The sequence below is a fragment of the Tursiops truncatus genome, chromosome 15, assembly GCF_011762595.2.
Source record: "Tursiops truncatus isolate mTurTru1 chromosome 15, mTurTru1.mat.Y, whole genome shotgun sequence".
In the NCBI taxonomy this organism is placed as follows: domain Eukaryota; kingdom Metazoa; phylum Chordata; class Mammalia; order Artiodactyla; family Delphinidae; genus Tursiops; species Tursiops truncatus.
Window position 1 is genome coordinate 75,676,476 of NC_047048.1, and position 21,154 is coordinate 75,697,629.

Below are 21,154 nucleotides of genomic sequence, written 5' to 3' on the forward strand. Positions count from 1 at the left end.
ACGGAAGCACGGACCTGACACCCTGCTGACATCACTGAGCAGCCTGCCCTCCTCAGCCACAGCTGTTACCTGTGTCCCCTTTATTAAGCCCAATCTGAGTTGGAGTTCCCGTTACTGCCAGTGAGAGCCCTATTTCATAAAAAGGAGTGTAAAGCCAGGTAAGAAGAGCTGGGTAATGACTGGGCAAAGGCTTCCCTGGGAAGCACTCTGAACCGGAGCCATCTCTTGACAAATGGTTTGGTGCCACCTGGCATGCATCAGGTAACACGAGTCCATGGAGACACATCCAATTCTTCCAGTCTCGTCTGGGCCAAGGAAAAAGTCTCATCTTGGTGCTAGTGTGCCCTGGGCCCTTCTGATTTTCCTTTTTAACAAACAGAGCAAGTCTCAGGCTCACAGCCCTCAGCAAGCAATGACAGGTGGCACATTTTTAGTCTAACGTTTTGTATGTGTTTTTAGGGATGCCTTCATTAATGGCAAATTATGCTGGTGGTTCTTTTTTTGTAGAGATGGTTTTCCCTTTCACAAAGGGGAGTTGAAACGTATTAAGTATGTAAAGCAGCTGTTAGGCAGATGTGGCAAAAGTGACAAAGATGGTAATGTGAACAAGTATAGTTTGGGAAACGCTGTGCCAGGGAAACTATGATGTGTTGGTTTAGAAACCAAGGCTCACATGTCTTTGCATTCATAGCAGGGAAAGCCTTTCTTAAGAGGATAGTCTTCAGCCAAGATCAAGGCTGGATGGTGCGGCTGGGAATTCCAGGGGCTGTGGACTCAGATATCCTGAGTCCAAGTCAGCATCTCCCCTCTGCCAGCTGGAATCTTGGGACAAGTTGGCTTCTCTGAAACTTCATGTCCTGAAACCCAAAACCTAGTACTAATACTCCCTTTAGAGGACTTTTTTTTGTGTTGGGGGGTGGTTTAGGGAATTGGGGCAGGACTGTTTTGAGGACTCAAATTATCTTGGAATCTAATGCCCTACAACTAGTCCCGGGAACACTTCTGTGATGTTTGGAAAGTCCTTGAGTAAATATGTACTCAGGATGTGTGCTGAGCCCCAGGCATTTTCAGGAACAGTGCTGAACTCCTAGGAAAGGTGTAATCTCACCCCTGGCCTGGAGGTCCCCTCCTTGGAGGGCTCTGTGTTTAAGCCTCTCTCGGAGTCCTCTTCCCGGGGAAGCCCGTAGAGCTGTGTGCCAGCAGTTGCAGCCACCAGCAAGTCATGCAGTGATCTTTTCGCCAATGGTCCCCAAGGCAAGGTCTTTTAATTTTTAGATTCCCAGATGGCTGCCCCATGTACGCAGCTGTCACATTCTGCTCCATTCTAGATGGCAGCCAGTATGGCGCTGACATCGAATGCATTGGAAAAGCCCTTTTATTTCTAGCCTCTTGCTCTATCAGTTCCCAAAAGTTGAACAATTTGCTTATTAGGCTATCCATTTTGCTTCACTTGGTAATAAGACATTCATAAAGGTACAGCAAGATTTTTATTGCAAAAACCAGTTTAGGTTTAAATGGCCTCGCACCTTTCTAAGGTATACTGATAACACTGTACATAGCTGGAAAAAACCAGAGAATGTGTCCTGGAAATGACTATGGACCTTCCCTCCTGTGTCCTCCTGGCTGGAGCACTGTGAAATCATGACTTACGGATTTTCAGGATACATGCAGTTTTTGCCTTATATGCCAATTTTTGAACACAACTCCATTAAGCTGTAATTCCACTAGGATTTGTTATAGTGAATGTTAAGTTAACTTTTTAAAGTGGAGTAAGTTGATGGGAAGTAGCAGGATGCAAAAAATTACCAAACGGTGATCCAAGTTTGGATCCGTTTTTGAGCTAGCCTTCTAGTAGTAGTTGGCAGAAAACACCTTTTTTTCTAACTTGACTGTCTAGTTTCTCTCAGCTGAGTCTTTCCCTAGACCACGTACATCATGGTGGCCAGTTAATAACTGGTATGTTGGAATGCATTTCAGAATGGTGAGAGCAGCCTCTTCCTTTTGTTTTCAGTCCTCTGGGGGTTTAGGAGTTTGAAATGTTCCTACATGACACTTTGGTGAAACCTGCCTGCTACTGGTGCCAGGCCAGTGAGCTACAGGGTGGGTTGGCAGTTAAGGGTCACAATGGCTTGAAAAGATCATTGCCTAAGGGAGGGGCAGAAGGCTGACCGGCTGCTCTGTGGAATCCAGATTCAGTATGCTCTACCTAGTCTCGCTGGTGAAAAGTAGATTTTTCCATCACTCAAGCTAAGTGGTTCTCCAGCTCGCGTGGCACAGAATCACCTAGAGGTGATTTGGGATTCCCATCTCAAGGTTGGGTGCTGGTAGCCCACAATGTGGGGAACCACGCCTCTATGTGGCAGTACTCACTTGGCAAAAGCAAGCTGGATGGCTCCCGGGGAAGTGTTTCGGGCGGGGCACGCCCAGTCTTGATGGAGCATTTTCGAGTCAGGCACTTACTTTGACCCCTCCTGAAGTACTGTGCGTCTTCGCAAGTGGGTAGGCATTTCGAGCAGACAGAAACACAGCCACAGGGGAGAAAAGGAGGCAGATCCTTTTTTACTTGGAATTTAAGAGGGGACAGAGAGCTGTTTGCTGAAGACCCTGTACTGCTCAATGACAGGGAACCAAAGATGGGACAAGAAAATGCTTCAAGGTGCTGAAAAGGGAGAGAAACCATAGTGCTACTCAATCTGAGTCTGAAACTCATGGCCACAGGAAACTGAAAGGGCAAAAAGTTCTCTGGAATTTTGTTTTTCCTTGTTAAAAAGCAAATCTACAGGATTATTCAATCTACAGTTATAGACCTTCTCTAATTAGAAGATGGCAGAATGCCAGTTTTTATTTCCAGATTATTCCAAAAGCAAACAGTAGCAACAGCATTTTTTAAAAATGGCTTTTATTGAGACACTTTTAGGGCTTCTGCAACATTTCTACTTGGAAATCTTCTTTATTTCCAGTTCTTAGGTGGCTAAACTCTTCTCATATGCCAACAAGGCCCATTCACACCACCTCAGGAAGGAAGCATACTCATCTATCTTTGTTCAAATGTCCAACCTGGAACGTCCCCCCACCCCGCCCCACTATTTTGCACAAGTCTCACTAGCACTCCATGTAGGCCTCATAAGCCCAGGCTAAATTCTTCCTTTTAATTAGGCAGTCTAATTTCAAAACAAATGTGAGATGGCTTAAATGCAGCTGGTATTACTGTCCTCAAGGGAAAGAGACCTTCTCAATGCCGGTTTTTCTGATTGGGTATCTGTAGCCTCTTAACTTGGGGACATCCTGTCCTAAATGCTAGCTGGTGTCCACAGAATTTATAATCTGTATAATGGAGTTAAAGCAGCTCCGTGCCAGCCCCGCACACCCTAAAGGTTCTAGTCTATTTTTGTGCTTTCTCCTGTATTGTTTTTTGAGAGGCACGACTTTACATCTTAGGGGAACGTCGGTCAAACCTTTATTCCTGTGTAGCAAAAGCATTAACAAGATGAACCTTCTGGGAAGAGTCTCAGAAATCATGGAAACTAGCCACTTCAGAACTCTTTAGGCCAATGTCCCTGAGAGGTGACTGACCAGCCTCTGCATGGATTGGAGCATCCATCCCATCACTGTCCTAACTGCCAAAAACATCGGCCTAATTCTGCCTCTTTGTAACTTTGTTTAGTACGGGGTTGGCTCTTGGGAATCCATGCATAGTAGACGCATCATACCAGCTCCTTGTATCTTGACAGCCCTCCAAACGTGTGATCTCCAAAGCCTTTTTCATAACAGCAAGATGGTCCAGAGAGTTATAACAAAAGCAGAGAATAGCTGACTGTTTAGTACAATTGTTCCCATTATAAGGTGAAAACTAACATTTACTTCATTTAGACAAAAGAACACCAGGGCATTAAGATTCTGCTTGCAAATGAATGCTAACTTGTTTACATCCTTTTATCGATACATTTACATATATAAGCAGGCTCTGCTCCTTAACAAAAGGGGAACTGAAAAAACTCGAGGATGTTTATTTTAGCAAGTAAAAAGGGAAAAAGACAAAAACCAAACCAAAGAATTTGCAACAGGTGCCTTGAGAGAAAGCATTCTTTATGCCAACGGCAGCAAATCTTGGTCTTCCACAAGTTTCCTCAGTGGCTGTACCTCCATCTCTGATGAAAGAGAGCCATGGCATCAACTGGCACAAGACATAATGGACACACAGGACTGTAATGTGTAATAAAGCAAATATTTACGTTAAGCACAATACAGCAATTTATTTAGATGCTTAAAATGAATACAAAGGGAAATAAAGATCACAAAATTATACATACTACAACAGTGTGTCATATATTAGATGGTATAAATGACTACACCAGGGTGGTGTTTAACTAAAGAGAAAACTAAATATCCAAAAGGCAGCAGTCATTGGTTTGCTGCTTCAACACAACACACTTTCATACAGATCTAAAAGGTGTCAAAATTAGTAGCTGCAAAGTCAATTCTTGCATGTGATTTTAGCTTAAAAGATTTCAGGAAACATCTGAAATACCAGTTTTTGTTTTTGTCAGCTGTAATGTCAAGGATATTCAGAACAAGAAAAATTCTATAATACAAGAGAGTCCAGATATATATCTTATGTGGCTGGCCTCTGTTGCGAGATTGTACAAGGTTATGTGCAAAAACTAAGTCTGTCCCGAAGTCCACACTAGCGTAGTTTCAGGCTTTTGCTAGGTCAACTAGATACAGCGCTTATTAACACAGCAAGGGCAACACTAAAAAAAGAAACAAATCTATGATGGGTACACAATAACAATATCAGAAGCATCACTTGAATAGGTCTAAAAGACTGTACAAATATACATTTCAACTATTCAGAATGAATACATGAAAAAAAAATCAATTTCCCCAAAGTCTACTATACACATTGGACTGGTAGCTTGTATGTTGGCCCTACACTACCGTTTGAATCAAGAGAACGCTTCTCAAGGACATCCAACCAAACATTTTACAGAGGGAAAGAAATGTTGAGAAGGCAGATAAAATAAACCTCTGCTTTTTCTCGTGTGCGTTCATGAGCCCCCAACTTACTGGTTTTTCACATTTAGTTACTGTGCCTGTCACAGCACGTTCTAAAGCAAGATCAGCCAATCACGTGTCATAGACTTAGAAATAACCACGTGGATCGGAGTGGCCACATGTCCCCACAGCCTGATGACCCAGCACTCAAAAGGCGGTACCAGTTAGAATACAGCTTTGCAGTCATACTGAAAGGAGCACAGAGTTCCAGGCTGCAGCATCTGTCACCAATGGCAGAGAAGCTGGCCCTTACGCCTGCTGGCTGCTCAGTTTAACTCCGGTCAAGCTGCCGTGCATGGGCTCGGCTACTCCATCAGTCATGTTGTCAAACTGCTCCCCGTCCTCACTGTCAATTGTGCTATTCTGCCACTCAATCTGTGGGCTGGATAAGCGCTCATCATTTTCAGTTGCATTCTTCCATTGTGACTGGTCCTTGGACCAAAACCCTTCAACTTTTCCATAGGAACTATTCTTCCATTTCAACTGCTCTCTGTCACCTTGCATGGTAGCCTTTTTTTTGGCAGCTGGCTTACTGCTCCTTGCATCTTCACTCTGGGAAGACTCATCGGACCAGGTTCCTGTTTTCATCTCGCATGTGTTGTCCTCGAAGTCTGACACCTGTTGGGAACCAGGGCCGCTCTCAGATGGAGAAGCAGCATCTTTCCACTCAACAACGTCATCTTGGTCCACCTCACTATCAGAGGCGTCATGCATTAGTTTGGTTGGTTCCTCAGTCAAATGAATAGTTTCATATTTTGAACCATCCTCCTCTTTTTGGTCTAGCTTCTCAGACTCTAAAGCATCCTCAGAAATTACCTTCTGTATGTGTTCCTCTGGGTTATCATTAGGGATTTTAGGCTCAACTTCAAAAACAGGGTCAAAAGGGCTATCACTTCCATTGGATTCTTCTTCCAAATTTTCAAAACTGTCTGAGGAACTGTCATCTTCCTTCCCAAGGTTGAGCTTTTTGTCAGCAGTTTTACTAGCATTGACTCTGGAATCCTTCTCATCATGATTTTCAAATAGCCACTCAGCATCAAAATCCATCTCATGCTTAACTTTGTTTAATTCTTTCATGTTGAAGCCCAGTAACACACCAGGCTTATACTTTTCACAGTCTCGGACACACTTCTTCCTCTTGTTACTAAAATGGGAAGCAATGTCACTCTTCCACAACCATAAACTGGCCGCCAGCTTCTCAATTTCTCTCCTGGTGGGATAGGGCTGCTTGTTGAAATATTTTGTTAGGAAGCTTTTCCTGGCTTCATAGGAATCATCTTCATGACCCTTGGGGTCCAAAGCTAAAACAACAGGCTCCTCAGGCTTCTCTTCAAAGAAGCTGGGCGAATCGCTGTCATCATCTAACTTTCGCTTTTTCAGCAAGGGAAATTCCATTTGCTCATAAGTGCGCTTCACAGGTGCCAGGCCTGGTGACTGGTTAAGCCGAGAGGGTGCATTTGTCTTATCTTGGCCATTCTGGGTCTTTCCAACACCCCTGCAGTGGACCAGATGCAGAGTGATAGTCGAGGCGGTCATGTTGCTGGTATACACGCCAAGGCAGTGGATGCATTTGTAGGTAAGCTTTTTCTCCACTGGGTGAACCGTCTGAATAACCTGGTGCCTCTCTCTTAAGTGATGTGCAAGTGCATCAGATATGGGTCCTTTTAGGATTGAAAAGCAAAGAGGGCAAAGGGTTTTCCCGACATCCTTTTTATAGGGCACTGCAGCTTGAGGTGAACTTTTAACAGGAACATCTGCCTTTTCCTGAACTTTTGGCTGAGGCTTTGGGGGGACTGGAGGGTTATTCTGGGCATGGTAAGCAACAGATTCAGCAGGGGCATCTCTCAGGTTGTACGTAGTTACAAGGAGATGGATGTTAGTGTGACTGCCCTGCTGCAATGTCAAATCAAAACTCAGAGTAGAGTCTGTTTTAGGTCCCATCTCTTCGTCAATGTGAACCATCCGCATGTGTGCTGCCATCTTTTCCACATCGTTGAAAGTTGAACGGCAATATGGACAAGACAGACCATGAATTAGCATGTGGTTGAGCAGAGTGTCTGTGGGCAAATAGCGATTACAGTAGAGGCATTTGCTAGTAAAATTGTGTATTTTCATAATGTAGTTGGCTACTGCTGGGACTTTCTCAGCTTTATGTTCTTTTTCGAAGTGCACACTATAGACATTTTCAGGAAAAAGCTCATTACAGATTGTACATATTTTCCACTTCTGAGTTGAGGAAGTATTGGGTGGGGGAGGGCCAGTGGCAGCTGCAGTAGGTTTGGAACTGGACTGACCTAATACTCTGGATGCCTGTGACTGGGAGAGGGAAGGAGACTTTAACTGGCCCGATGAGAGAGACGAAGCATTTGGAGACTGCAGCGAGTATCTTGCTGGTGCCTGGGTCCTCTGCTCTGACCCAAGTCCGTAAGATCTTCCATTTCCACTTGGAAGTAACTGCTTCACAGACTGAGACTGTTGAGGGATGGAAACTGGTGCGTTGCCACCTAGACCCAGTCTCATTGACTGACCAACGCCATAGCCCTGGCCTACAGATTTGACTCCGTAGTTGTTCTGCTGTAGGTGAACATTGGACATCATGTTGACTCCTGTAGAATTTAAGTTAGGCTTTGGTATTGAGAGTCGATTCACCATCTGCTGTGATGGTAAAGACCGGACGTTTCCAGAAGCGAGGGAACCAATTCTTGATTGGAGTCCCATGCCCTTCTTGTCTTGAGGTTTGGGAGCAATCAGCATCAAGGGTTTGGATCGGGGAACCACCACATTTGTGTGCCCAATCATGGCAGTGACCTGATAGCCTATGCGTTCATGGTCTTCAATGACATGCTGTACCAAAGCTTCGTAGGACTTTGGCATGAAAAGGCATCGCTTGCAGTGAATACTACTTTCTTCCCGGGCATTTGTGCCTAAGGGGACTGCACCATTGAGTGATTTTTCTCCTGCCTTTGCTATGTAAGGTGCTGCCACATGCTGAAAATGTTCCCTGTAAATGTGCTTCCTAACTATTTCATAAAGAGGATCTCGGTAAGTGCACTTCTTACAGTAATAAACAGCTTGCTCTACACTGTCAGCCTGCTTAGGTTTAAGGCCATCGCTTTTGCTTTTATCTTTGAAAGTGCTGAGGCTGCTACTTGGTGCGCTGGCGTTTGGAGCATGAAATATTTTAATGTGTGTTTCCAAAGTCTTTTTGTCTGCATTGAAGGTACAGTAGGGGCAATTAAGGAGAATCCTATTTTCAAAGTCTTCACTATGGACATTCCGGAAATGACTTTTGTAGGCAGAGAAAAATTTTGAAGAAAATGGGCAAGCACTGCAGCAAAAAGGTTTTGTCCGATAGTCCTAAAGAAAAGACAAAAACTGGAATCAGAATGCCACTTCAGATAAGCAGTAACAGGTTTTAGGCTATTTTCCCCCAGACAGTCTTTTTTGTTTTTTTTTTTTTTTGCGGTACGTGGGCCTCTGACCATTGTGGCCTCTCCCGCTGCAGAGCACAGGCTCCGGACACGCAGGCCCAGCGGCCATGGCTCACGGGCCCAGCCGCTCCACGGCATGTGGGATCCTCCCGGACCGGGGCACGAACCCGCGTCCCCTGCATTGGCAGGCGGACTCTCAACCACTGCACCACCAGGGAAGCCCCCCACCGACAGTCTTTAAGAGACATAATGCTATTTTTAGAACTGAAACTCTATAATGCACTGAGATTTGAGTATCATTTTTTCCTTTTGCAAAATGCAAAATAAATTTATAAAATATTCAAATGAGAAAGCTGTTTTAAACGAAACACTTGTTTTGGCATCACAGTGTAAATAAAAACTCCATTCAAAGTTCTTCCTCAGTGTTTTCAGAAAAGACCAGTCACATTTGCTCATTAGTTTTAGAGAAACCAAAGACAAACGGCTTCAAGATAAACATTTTAGTTAGAAAGGATAAGAATAAGCTAGGTGAAATCACTACAATTACTCTGTGAACTGATAAGTTGCTGAAGGCTTCAGATTCACTATATAGTAAAACTCAGGGCCCAGAGTGCTGTAGTGCAATTAGGCATATGATATAAAGACACACCTTTGATCCTCCCCATCATGGAAAAATTTTCATAGAGAAAAAGGCTCATCTTCAAAAATCTCAAAACATTTCCCCCCTCTGATCAAAGTATAGTATTCAGTTTTCACTGAGATCAAAAAACTAATGATTTGAAAAGTCGGCTTTCTTCTACAAGCCATGCTGTTCCTTCTTAAGAGCAGCTTCAAAAGAAGTAATGAAGTGACAGCTGCTTTGATTCAAATTAAGAAATTAAATAAAAATTTCCTACGGACTGTGAGGAAAGCAAGGTGTTAAAAAGCCAATAAAAAAGTAAAGCATTGCAGAATATAGTGGTATCAAAGAGCAACTTACAGAACCATGCTCATTAACATCTGTGCAGTTGGTCCTTTGAAGATAGGTGAAACACAAGTTTGGTGAGAGGTGATCTTTTTTCCCCTAGAAACCTAAGAAACCTACCTTGTTTCAGATACCAATTCAAACCAAAATGAAGTACTCTGGTTTTCCTTTAAGCTCAACCCTTTTTTAGTATTTGTAAAACTGAATTAACTAAGTGATGTGTCCCACTGGAAAGCTTTCATATTTTAAGACTGCTGGTTAATACCCTTTCTTGGGGTATTTCTAAGAAAGAAACACATGACTATATTATCAAATTTCTGAGGTGGATTTTAAAAGTACTGATTCCCTGCCAAGTATGTTCCAACAGATGAACAGATCAATAATCCAGAATTACTACAATCACTTGAAATAAACAGTGGTACAGTTTGAATTGATAATCACTTCTCCCTGTGGAAAAAAAATCACCTATAACTTCATTTTTGTTATATCATCACCTATTGATATTTGCCGGCATAGCTGGTGCCCTTGATTACCTAATACTGTTTTTAATTCCAATTTGTAAAAATTAAGCTGCACCACTCTGCCATCCTACAGAGCCATCTGTCCCATCCCCCATGTGCTGGCTTAGGCTACCCAGAGAGGTTGGGTGACAACATAGATGAGTAAGAAAACGTAAATGGAGGCAAGAGCCCTGTCTTCTCTTCTCTAGAAAAAACAAGGATTGCAACACAGAAAAATGATGGATACCCTAGGTGAACAGAATGCTGGAGGGAACATTTTAGAATTAGAACCAAAAAACTTTTGACAGGGGTTAGGGGAGGAGAGGGGAATGCTGGTATATAGTGGGCTTCACAACTTTTAAGTAACAAACTTTCCTATTCTTCTTACACTTGAAGTTTCAGTACAATGACCAAAAAAAGACCAAAAGTTCTTCCTAATTTTCCCTACCTCTTAGGAATATATGAAACAATCAGTTTCAACACTTCCCACGTTAGGTTGTTGCCTACAACAATGCAGTACCATGAAAAATAGAACTGAATAGAACTGGGGAAGTCTCCTGTGCCACTTACCTGGTTTTTTGTAAGTGAAGGGTCCCACAGTCCTACATCCTCCCATGTAGTGTTTTTCAAATAAAAGTCATTAGGTTCAAACTGTTTAAAATCCTAGAAAACAGTGAAAGAAGTTTCAAAAACATTGTATCAACTCTAGCTCAACTTTACATATAAATCCTATCTCTAACTAGGGTTGGGGAGATGCATAGGAAAATCGACACCACCGAGAACTCAACTAGGATCTAGGATCGATAAAGCTCTAGGAAATACAAAAGGGCATATGGATGTTACACTGAACTTTTTATATCAACTAAACATTCCCCTGATGGTCACCAGGTTTCCAAAGAAACCACTGGAAGTTCTAACTAAGTAAGTAAAAAATTCAGCCACATATTAATACCAAAGCACCCTTCCTAAGAGTACTATATAACTCATCAGTTGTAATATTAGAATGGAGTGTAAGAGAGCAACATTCACTTATAGTGCTACAGATGAGATATTCTGGTTCTGTGCAAGAAAAGTCTTTTGTGGGAGATGGGGGTGGGGTGGGATTGGACTGAAACGAAAACTCAGGATTTCTGAACCCCAAAAGGAGGAAAGCTATTCAAAGAAAGCAAGTAGTATTATGTTAAATTTACACTCTTGTGTAAAAATTTGATCCCCTCCACCCTGAGACAGGAACATAAAGAGTTTTATGGTAAAATTCCTCTTGTTCCTAAAAGGGTCACAGTTCAGTGTGGAAAATCAAGTACACATATATTCCAGAGTATGTAGTGGGCGCAATAATGGGAGGAACAAATCAAATGCAGGATAGAAAAGGTACCTTTAACATTTGCATTATTTATTCTTGTGAAGATTACCCCACTGCATGGGAAGTAAATGGACTGTTTCATCAGGCAGATCTACCTGAAACTGAGGGACTGAACTGCCACACCAGGGACAACATAACTAGAGAAATCCAATTTTGAGAAGCTTCAGTCTTCATGATATACCCCTAAAGTAGGATTAATAGGAACCAGGAAAAGAAAACCTGTTGCATGAAGGAAATTGCTTTTTTACTTTCAATTCCATCCAAACATTTACTGAGTGCCTATTACGTGCCCAGCACTGTGCTAAGTGCTGAGGATACAAAGATGGACAAGGTAGTTAAGGTCCCTGGCCAGCTGGAACTTAAAAGGCTAGTGGGGAAAATAGCTTTAAACATTTCTTTCCAATCAGAGGTTGTTGATCAACTAACCACAAGACCTGGAGTAATGAGATCTAGAAGAGGAGACCACTACACTGGCTATCCCACAGGGCTGTTAATAAAGCTCATAGAATAAAAAGGCTAGAAAAACAGTTTGTGAAGTCCAAACTGTTACCTAGGGGAAGATAATAGTCTACGATGGGTCAAAAGGGCCAACAAATGCTCAAATCCCAAGGAAAGAGACAACAAGCACCCAAACCACCACGCCTCAACAATCAGAAGGTCAATCAGAACATTCAGGCATATCAGAATGAGAACAGGCTCTGGAGTCTCACAGACAGACCCTGCCACATGCTCAGCTGTGAGGTGGACCTATTTCTTTACTGGTTCTTCATCTGTAAATTGGAGATAAGAATTCCTATATCCCCTAGGGGTTGTTTTAAGGATTTGAATTTAGAGACCATTTTAAAGCACCTAGTAAAAAATGACTGATGTGGTACGTCCTCAGTGGTAACTGCTTTTGCTCCAGGATGCAAAGATGAAAAAGCCCATTTTAGGGAGAAGGGAACAAGTTAGGCTACTTGAGAAAGCTCAGGCAAAGCTAACGCTGCAGTTAAAATACAGAATCACCCCAAAGAATTAACGATCCTGGCCACTGACACAAAGTAATGGATCAGAAGCTGAGTCATGTTAAAATTAAAAAAATGACATGCTACTTACTTCTATGTGTTCTTTACAGTATTCCAACCCAATGTCACTAAGTATTTTTTTCACAGTTTTCCGGGCTTTTCTTAAACTGCCAAGATTGTTGACAGGAAGTTGGAACATAGTTTCTATTGGAAAAAAAAATTTAAGTCAAGTCAAAACATGTACAACTTGTGATATTTACTAATTCCACTGATGGTAGGATCACAAACCCTGGCCCAGTCTGACAAAAAAGGTGAATAGATATCCTTATCCAGCATGTTCTGAACACTTAGAGCAGGCAGGCAAAATAAGTACTCTCTGATCTTTTCTATTTTTAACAGGACATTTTATATCACAGGTAACATGAATCTAATGTGGCACAATTCTGATTAGACTTTTAAAAAACTAGTTTGGTGATGAGCTTATTTAAAGTTGAGACTGAGGTTTATATACCAACCGATTACTTCAAAATCAAGTGTGAGTGCTTTTCTCCTTGTGATGCTGAACCTCTGAGAACAGAAAAATGTTCACCATTTCAGCATCATTACCACATAATTTTGAGTGCCAGGGGAAATAAGTTTCTGTTGTCTGGGAGCTACCCTTCGTATTGCTGTGGTAACCGTAAGTTTCTGCACACCACCCAAACGAAAGACAAGAATGGCTGTGTAACTTGCCCCCCAGCCAGCACCACACCTGGACAAAGGCACTCACTAATGCCACGGAATGAATGCTGAGACGGGGAAAGCTGGGCACTCAGCACCAGAGCAAATAATAACTGTTACAGACTTTGGGGGGGGTCCCTTTTGAAAAATGAAAAGCTTATGTGTGTATGAGGGAATTGAAAAATTATTTAAATGACCCAATACATTAAAGAAGAAATTTAGACCCACTTTCCCAAGTTCCTTAGAAACAAAGGTTAAGAAAATAAAGTTAATAAAACTTGGGCAGCTGAGAATTTGTATGGCTTCCAATGTGACCATAAATGTTTCCTACAAAATAGTGTAAAAACTAATCATCGACTTAATAATCCAAATAAATTTTGCAAGATATAAAGTAGTTCTAAAAATCAAAAACAGGCAGAAACAAAAGCCAATGCATCTGGATTTAAAATTTAGTATTCAATACATGAAAATCTGGTTTTCTAATTAATCAAGGCTGTCACTCTATAATACCACTACCATCTGTAAACCACAATCATAAAGTCAACTAATACACATGTAATAAGATATCATGTTACCTCACTTATTATTCAAATCCAAACATCAATATTAACTATGAAAAATGGGAAAAAAAATGAAGCCTACCAAAATGTCCCAGCAACTTCTAGAAATTCTAAATCTCAATATGTTACCAGAACTTCGTATACCTGAGGCCAAAAGATGAATGCAGTTCACTGCAAAACACACCCTCAGGATGGAACTCCTAGTTATGAAGCATGACTATGGTATCCTCTGCACTCTGCCATCTAATAATCTGTGTATCATTTAGCTAACAGACTTAGAAGTCAGTTCTGATACAAATTAGTGTGCGTTCAAGGCCAAATCCATTATTCCTTGTGGAAATTTTATTCCTAAATTGTTCTGAACCATCTTTTTGATGGTTTAAAAAAAAATCAGTTGCTTAATAAACTGATTAAAAAGAAAAATCTAGGTTCGCACAAACTAGGTCATTTAGAGAGAACCACCTGATAGAAAAATGTTTCAGAAATACAAGAAAAGTGTTCCAGAAATACAGGAAGTGTTACAGGCTAATTCTGAAGAGACCAGGCATCAAAATGAATGTCCATAAACACCCAATTCTGAAAAGAGACATTTTGTTTCTCCATTCATTTTATCAACTCTCCACGGGCCAAAATCCAGTTCTTCTGGAACATCCCATGTGAATCCTGTTTCACTTCAGAGCACAGACGTACCCCAGAGGCAGCCCTTTCTGGCTTTCCCTGCCTCCTGGATAAGCACAGCAAAACACACACACACAGATTTGGAAATGCCGCCCCTCCCCCCCCAGCCCTACAGAAAACATCCTAGGGAGCCAAACTGCAGCTCAGGCTAAAGGAAAACCCAGTTTCCTATGGAAAATACCAGGTGTTCTAAGTGCCCACCCACAGCTAACAAAGTTGTTTCAAGACCTCCAAGTGAAGCACCTCGCTGCTTCGTTGTACCCAATTTATCCACCTACGGTTCTGAAAAAGTAAGAATATGCTCTAAGGGAGCTTAGTTACAAAAAACTTATTTATAGACAGTGATATTTCAGCAATAGAATAAATCTTAAGTTTACTTATTTGAGTTGAATTAAACAGGTTTATAAATAAAAGTTACATTGCTTATTGGAAAATGCTACAAAAACGTTATTTGTTCTATGATTAGCTAGGAGGAATCCAAGTTAAAGTTTACATCAGGACTTCCCTGGCAGTCCAGTAGTTAAGAATCCACGTTTCTGCTGCAGGGGGGTGCGGGTTCGATCCCTCGTTGGGGAACTAAGATCCCGCATGCCGTGCAGTGCGGCCAAGAAAAAAAAAAGAGAGAAAAAGTTTACATTGAAAAATGTAGAATATTCTGAGTTAAGGTTATAACTGTCTTCATAAGCAGATTTCTGACATTTCTAATGACCTTGGGAATTCTATCATCTGCCCCTTTCCCCAGATGGAGGTACCCTCTGCGGAGGCCATTTCCAAGATTTTGTCCATCTGGAGCTAGAATAACACATTCATATGTGTTGGCATCCTCAAAAGCACTTAGAGATTCTTCTGGTTTTTCGCTTATTAAATAAAACACTTCTCTCAGTATATAAAGCAGGTATGTAGTATAGGAATATAATAAGCAAAGAAGGCTCCCTCCTACTCCCATCCTCCATTTCCTGTGTCTATTTCTTAAGCTTTTCTATGCCTGTAACAAGCCAAACGTTCCTTGTAAGAAAGTCTCCAACAAATTCTTACCAGTTAGTGTTAGAATCATGGGTGATAAGAAAAAGAACTCAAGGGCCCTATGTTGTTGTTGTTGTTGTTGTTGTTTTTCAGCCCATCACCTGCTGTTAAGAAACAACTTCAAATCAACAGCTGCCTTCAGGGTTCATTGATGTTATCTATCTGATTCTTGGGGCCCATACCTTTCTATTTACTCTGTTAACTGAGGGGTAAGGACAGAGTAAATAGGAAGTTGACTGCCTGAGATTAAGGGGTGTTCCTCACTTTTGAATAGGAAAAGATGAAAACAAATTCTTACAATCCTTACTCTTAGGGAGGAAGATGTCTTACAATAATGTCAAAAACTGTCTAGAGATGGGCATTGAAAGGAATGCAGAAGGGTGGGATTACTTTCCACATTTGTCCCCAGTGGCTAAACCTTTCTCTTGAGCCTCCCTGGCTATCAGGATGGCCATTTTGACGAGGTCAGCACCATTTCCCAATACCAAGGAGAGCTCCCTTCAGCCAAACCATAAATTTCTCAGCTCATGGCATAAAAAAGGGAAAAACATCCAAATTAATAGAACGAAACCACTGTTCATCAATCATTTTCGGAGCACCCTGCCCATTAATGTGCTAGAAACAGAAAGCTGAACAGGACACAGCTCTTCCCCTTCAACAGTCCATCGCTTCTGGGGTATACAGCAGGCACTGGGTCACTGGAGTAAAGATGCTTGCTTCTCCCTGCCCAACTTCCTCTTGGAGCCACTCCTGCCGCAGTGGAGGTGCTGTCAGTTAAGAGGCCCTTCCTCCACCGTGCATACGACACAGGTTAACCAATTAGTGTTCTATCTCTGCAGACACTGGTTAGTACAAACCTGGACATGTGCCCCAAACAGGGCGGACAGTGACGATGCGAAAAGCACAGAAAGGGAAACACTCCTGTTGATACTGCTTAAGGTCCTCAATCTAGCTGTGCCTGAAAGATAGCCCCCTTGAACCATCCCTCCCCCAAACTTTTCATGAACAAGAACAAAAACACATGATCAATTTTGCTTAAGTTTTGGTTCATGTTACTTGCAACCAAAAGTTCTGGTAGACCCACTGGGTAGTGGGACAGAGAAGAAGTGAAGTGAATAAGTAAGGGAAGATGGGGACTTTTATGCAAAATAATTATTCTTGTGAACTGGGACTAATAGGAAGAATAGGAATTTGTCAGGGAGATACAGTTATTCTGAAAGAGGCGTTGGCCCATCGTTTCATTAATCAAAAACACTGTATGGAAAGAGTAAAACATTTTGTAAATTCTAAAAGATTTTGGGGAAAGCTCAAACCCATTAATAATGGAGTTAACGTCTGCGATTTATTAACTGAAGTTAAGTAACTTTTGGTTAAGCATATGATGAACTAGACTTAAATTATTTATTTTTGAGAATGATTTAAATTCACTGTTGAATAATTCAGCCACACTCCTTATCAATCTGCAAATTATACCCACACCTACTAATTAGGGCCAAAACATTAAAGTTTTACCAATAATCCCGGCCAAATTCCCACTCAGAAAGCAATTCCTTCCTCAGAAAGCAAGAGTCAGATGGCTGAAATGAAAATCTGAGATCTGTAGCCATGATGACTTAAAACCATATAAATTATAACAATACGTAAGACTGATCAAATACATGTACCTCTTTTCTCACCAAATACGAAAAGCAAAAGTACTCCTTTACACCAAGTACAAAGAGGGTAAATAAAGGCCGAGAGAACCTATCTCACGAGGAAATATCTACAGGCCAACTCTGTATAAGAGGACTGTACAAGGATGATGATACAACATCAATGACTGTGAACTTCATTTAGGCAAAGAGGTCATTAACTGAGAAACGTAATTATAATCATTTATGAAACCAGAGCTCTGCCAAAAGGCTTGGATCTAGTCAGGGGCTGTACTCAGGCTCATCTGGGTCAGGAAGATGGAGGGGAACCCAACAGATGAGAGGACTAGTTTAGCAGGCTTAAGGCAAGATTTGCAGGACCTAATGTACCAATAGTCAATGGGGCTTGTCTGTGTATCGCAGTTCCTCTGCAAAGCCACCATATCAAGGATGGCATCATTTAGTCCCTGTTTTTAGGGGCAGAAGTATTTATAACTGTGCCATCAGAAAGTAAAAACAAAACAACAAAAATAACCCCCATAAAACCCAATCTTAAACCTTTGACTAGGCACAGATAATCAAGCCAGGAGAAAAAAAAAAAGCCTCCAAATCAAACTTCTACAGATTATATTTTAAACGACTCCAAGTATGGATCTAGCGTGGCATTTTCCAGTATACAAATTCTTCATATTTTTACGTGCATTCTTGTATGTTTCAAGTTCCTAATAAGAACATATGGTGCTAATTTAACATGCCAGTAAATATGATGGTGTGTCCTAGTTTCCATCACCTGCAGGCATAACCCTGCTACTTGGGAACTGAAATTTGAACATATACCAGAATGACAACTACTGCATCAGTTATACTGTGAATGCAAATCTAGAATTTTCATAGAAAAAAACATTTCTAACACTGTACTGAGAGCTAGACCAGGATAGATACTTCTTCCTGCTAAAACCTAAACACAAGTTACTTAGACTAAACCAGTGGTTTCCACCACCCCACCTGACCTTAAAAGGGGTGAAATCCTTGTTTTTAAAGAAATCTTAGTTGAAATATAAAAAAGATAAAAAGTGGAGGGAGGGGGTCAGGTTGATGGAAAGAGGAAGAAGGAAAAGTTCTCCGTTTCCAAGTATCTCCTTGAAATAGTTACTTGTCTAAACTAAGCTCATAATACAAATTTATGCCAAGGTGGCAGACTACTGAAATGTAGAATCTGGACCTAGCGGACAGTCAACCAAAGCATGACGTTTGATGGCTACAGCAGAATTCCAACAGTTCACTGAAAATCTCCCCTAAATTACAGTTTGATCAGAATATGGTTATAGGAAGCCCACAGTAAGCCTAAGGATTAGAACGTAGTTTATACTCTGTTGTTTTTTTAAACATTTCTACATTAAAGCTGTGAAGAAAGATACAGCCTCTCTGGAAATACCTTTTTGGTAGGGGGCGGGGGGGAATCAAAGGCTGGAAATGATGCCATTACTAGTGAAGAAAAAAGGCAGCAATATTTTCTAAGTTAATAAATTAGGAAGACTTTCAAACTACTACAATATAAACAATTTCATTTTTGGTACATCATCAACCCAAATTAATATGTAAGAAATTCAGATCCTAAATCCTTAAAACAATACTCCACTTAATGCTGGTGCACATATTTATATAATCCACACTGGGGTTTAAGAGTCAGATATTTGAAGTTTCTATAAACCACTGATCTAACTAAAAATATTAAGTTATGCTATTTTCTAAGAGACACAGGCATTTTAAGAAGATTCTCACGAAGAGAATCAAAGCATCAGTTACTTCATTGCTACCCATGATGGCACTTAAAAAAATCTGTGATATCTCTGTGGATTTTGAACCCATTAAGTTAAAAACTATTTAGGCAGAAGGAAAAAAATCATTCCCATATTTCTGCTGTTTTCTCCTCCTGCTACCCCCTCAACAACATATTTAATACCTGTCAATATCACTCACTGAGTAAAAAAAAAGTGTGGTCACTGTAAAACACTTTCTTTTTATAACCAGCAAGTGTTTATCTTTCCTGACTATTCTGGGATCCAAAGTGGTGAACACAGACACCTTATTTGCTTTTCAGGATGTCACTAGCCCTACATTTAAATTAAACCAGATGTAAAAAGCTTTATGTAATATTTGTATTTGAAAAAAATGAACCTTGTAAAGTCTTTCTAGAACCACCCTCCGATGAGTGAACACATCGAGACCCTAGAGCCTACATTCAGTCTGGAAGCAATCACCCTACTCAATCTTTTTCTAAAACACAGTCCTGAACAGAAGCAGCTTATCTTTCAATTTCCTATAAGGTTTGGCAAAAGACCTTCTGGATGCCACAGGCTCGGCTCTTCACATAAAGGCAGCTCGGTCTCCTCCTTTTCCTCTCTTCCTCAATCCCAAATACCACGAAACAAGGAACTGTCTGACCATCCAGGGGCAGAATGCTCTTCTGGATTAGCAGATAAAACTGTGCAGCATGACAGAGGTAAAAAAGCAAAGTTTTAGTCTTCCCTCTCTTCCATCTCACCAGAAAATGTTCAGTAGTGTTGAGGCTAAAAAAGGGAGTATTTGGAAAGCCGAGAAGGATTAGAAAGAGAAACTACTTTGCCAATGAAGACATACTTGCACCAAAAGCTAAATTTAAATAATGAACATCAATTATGTTGCTTAGGATAATCATATTAGAACACTGTTAATAAAGATAAGAAGCAGGCAGGAAATGTAACTAATTTTTCTTCTGTTCTTAACTACTAACTGCATTAATTTTTTACTATTCTTTCAGTTTGGTAATAAAAGAAACCCAATTAACTGAGTAAGTGTCAAATATAAAACTGCCTCCACTTCAGAAAAAAAAGGTTTTCTTCAAGTGTTTAACCAAATCAATTATTAAATTCCTTAAAATTAAGTTTTCGTAGGGTGGGATACGGAGGGTGGGAGGGAGGGAGAGGCAAGAGGGAAGAGATATGGGAACATATGTATCACTGATTCACTTTGTTATAAAGCAGAAACTAACATACCATTGTAAAGCAATATACTCCAATAAAGATGTAAAAGAAAAAGAAAAAAGTTTTCGTAACTATTTCTTTGGTAGGTAGACTATATTTACGCAAGGCAAAATGAGTGTATTCATCTAAATACAGCATCCTGTACAAAAATGTTTTATCACAGTAATACTTTTGGCCACTTTCTATGAACAATGTGTGAATCCTTTCCACAAACAACCCTGCTCTAAGAGACTCTCTGCCTGATTACTTTGTGAGGGAAGCACAAACCCCACCAGGCATCTTGTCCCACACTGGACAGCTCTGTTCACAAGTTTACTCTTTACAATGCTCTGTAACCTGCCCACAACTCTCAGTTCAGCTACAGACGTCTAATTACATAGCCACCTAACAGCCTCTCAAGTTTTTAAGACACTTCCTCCTTCCCTCTCAAGACTTCCCCTTCTCCAAGTTAACCATGCTCAATTCTTTTCACCATTCCTTCTGTTATCGCCTACGCCAGTCTCCAATGAACAGACTCCAGTTGGTCAATCTCTGTGGTGCCCTGAATAAACTGTTATTCCAGATGTGACATAATCAGGTCAAGTGGGACAACACTTCTCTAATTCTGGATATTATTTTTAAATTAATGCTCCTAAAAGGTGCATTTGTGTTGGTGGCAGCCACTTTACACATATAACTACAGTCAATCCTTTTTTTTTTTTTTTTGCATATGTGCTGCCTTTTTCAGCATTAGCTGGTTTAGCTGATGAGAAAGATATGCTATTCTGAATCCATGTCTGATTAGAAGAGAAAGAACTATCAACAGTCTTTAAGTATCTTCTCAATTGAAGGGGCATGAACATTCTAATTCCAAAATGAAGAACAAAGTACACGCCTTAGAAGACAAGAGATTGAGATTCATATTCCAACTAAAATCAGTTATGAAAAAGCAGCACTTTGAATCACTGAAAAGAACCTAGGGTTTTGCCTAATCTAAACTCTTCTCATTTTACAGATTAGCAACTGAGGTGAAGCAACTGGCTTAAGGGTGATGAGCATGTCAATGACAGAGCTGGGTCTCAAGGTCATCTTCAGACCTAGAATGCAGTGTTCTTCCCGTTACCCATGCAGATGAAGCTCTGATCTCTGACATTAATTAAAAGTAAACAACAGCATGTTATATACACACATCTGAAAGTGCCAGAACTTTAATACCCAAGGTT

At 40.8% G+C, this 21,154-nt stretch overlaps 1 protein-coding gene across 3 annotated transcripts in view; it reads right to left on the reverse strand.

The window, feature by feature from the left end:
* Positions 1–4,238: 4,238 nt before the first annotated feature.
* The window catches only part of ADNP (activity dependent neuroprotector homeobox), a 30,149-nt gene continuing 13,233 nt past the window's right edge, over positions 4,239–21,154 (reverse strand). For all 3 annotated transcript variants that reach the window (XM_019943793.3, XM_033840465.2, XM_033840467.2), the window contains 3 exons: positions 12,409–12,521; positions 10,521–10,613; positions 4,239–8,412 (listed from right to left, as the gene is read on the reverse strand). In XM_019943793.3, coding sequence (XP_019799352.1) covers positions 5,305–8,412; positions 10,521–10,613; positions 12,409–12,516 — 3,309 coding nt within the window. In that variant the 5' untranslated portion in view covers positions 12,517–12,521 and the 3' untranslated portion in view covers positions 4,239–5,304. The remainder of the gene's footprint in view (positions 8,413–10,520; positions 10,614–12,408; positions 12,522–21,154) is intronic.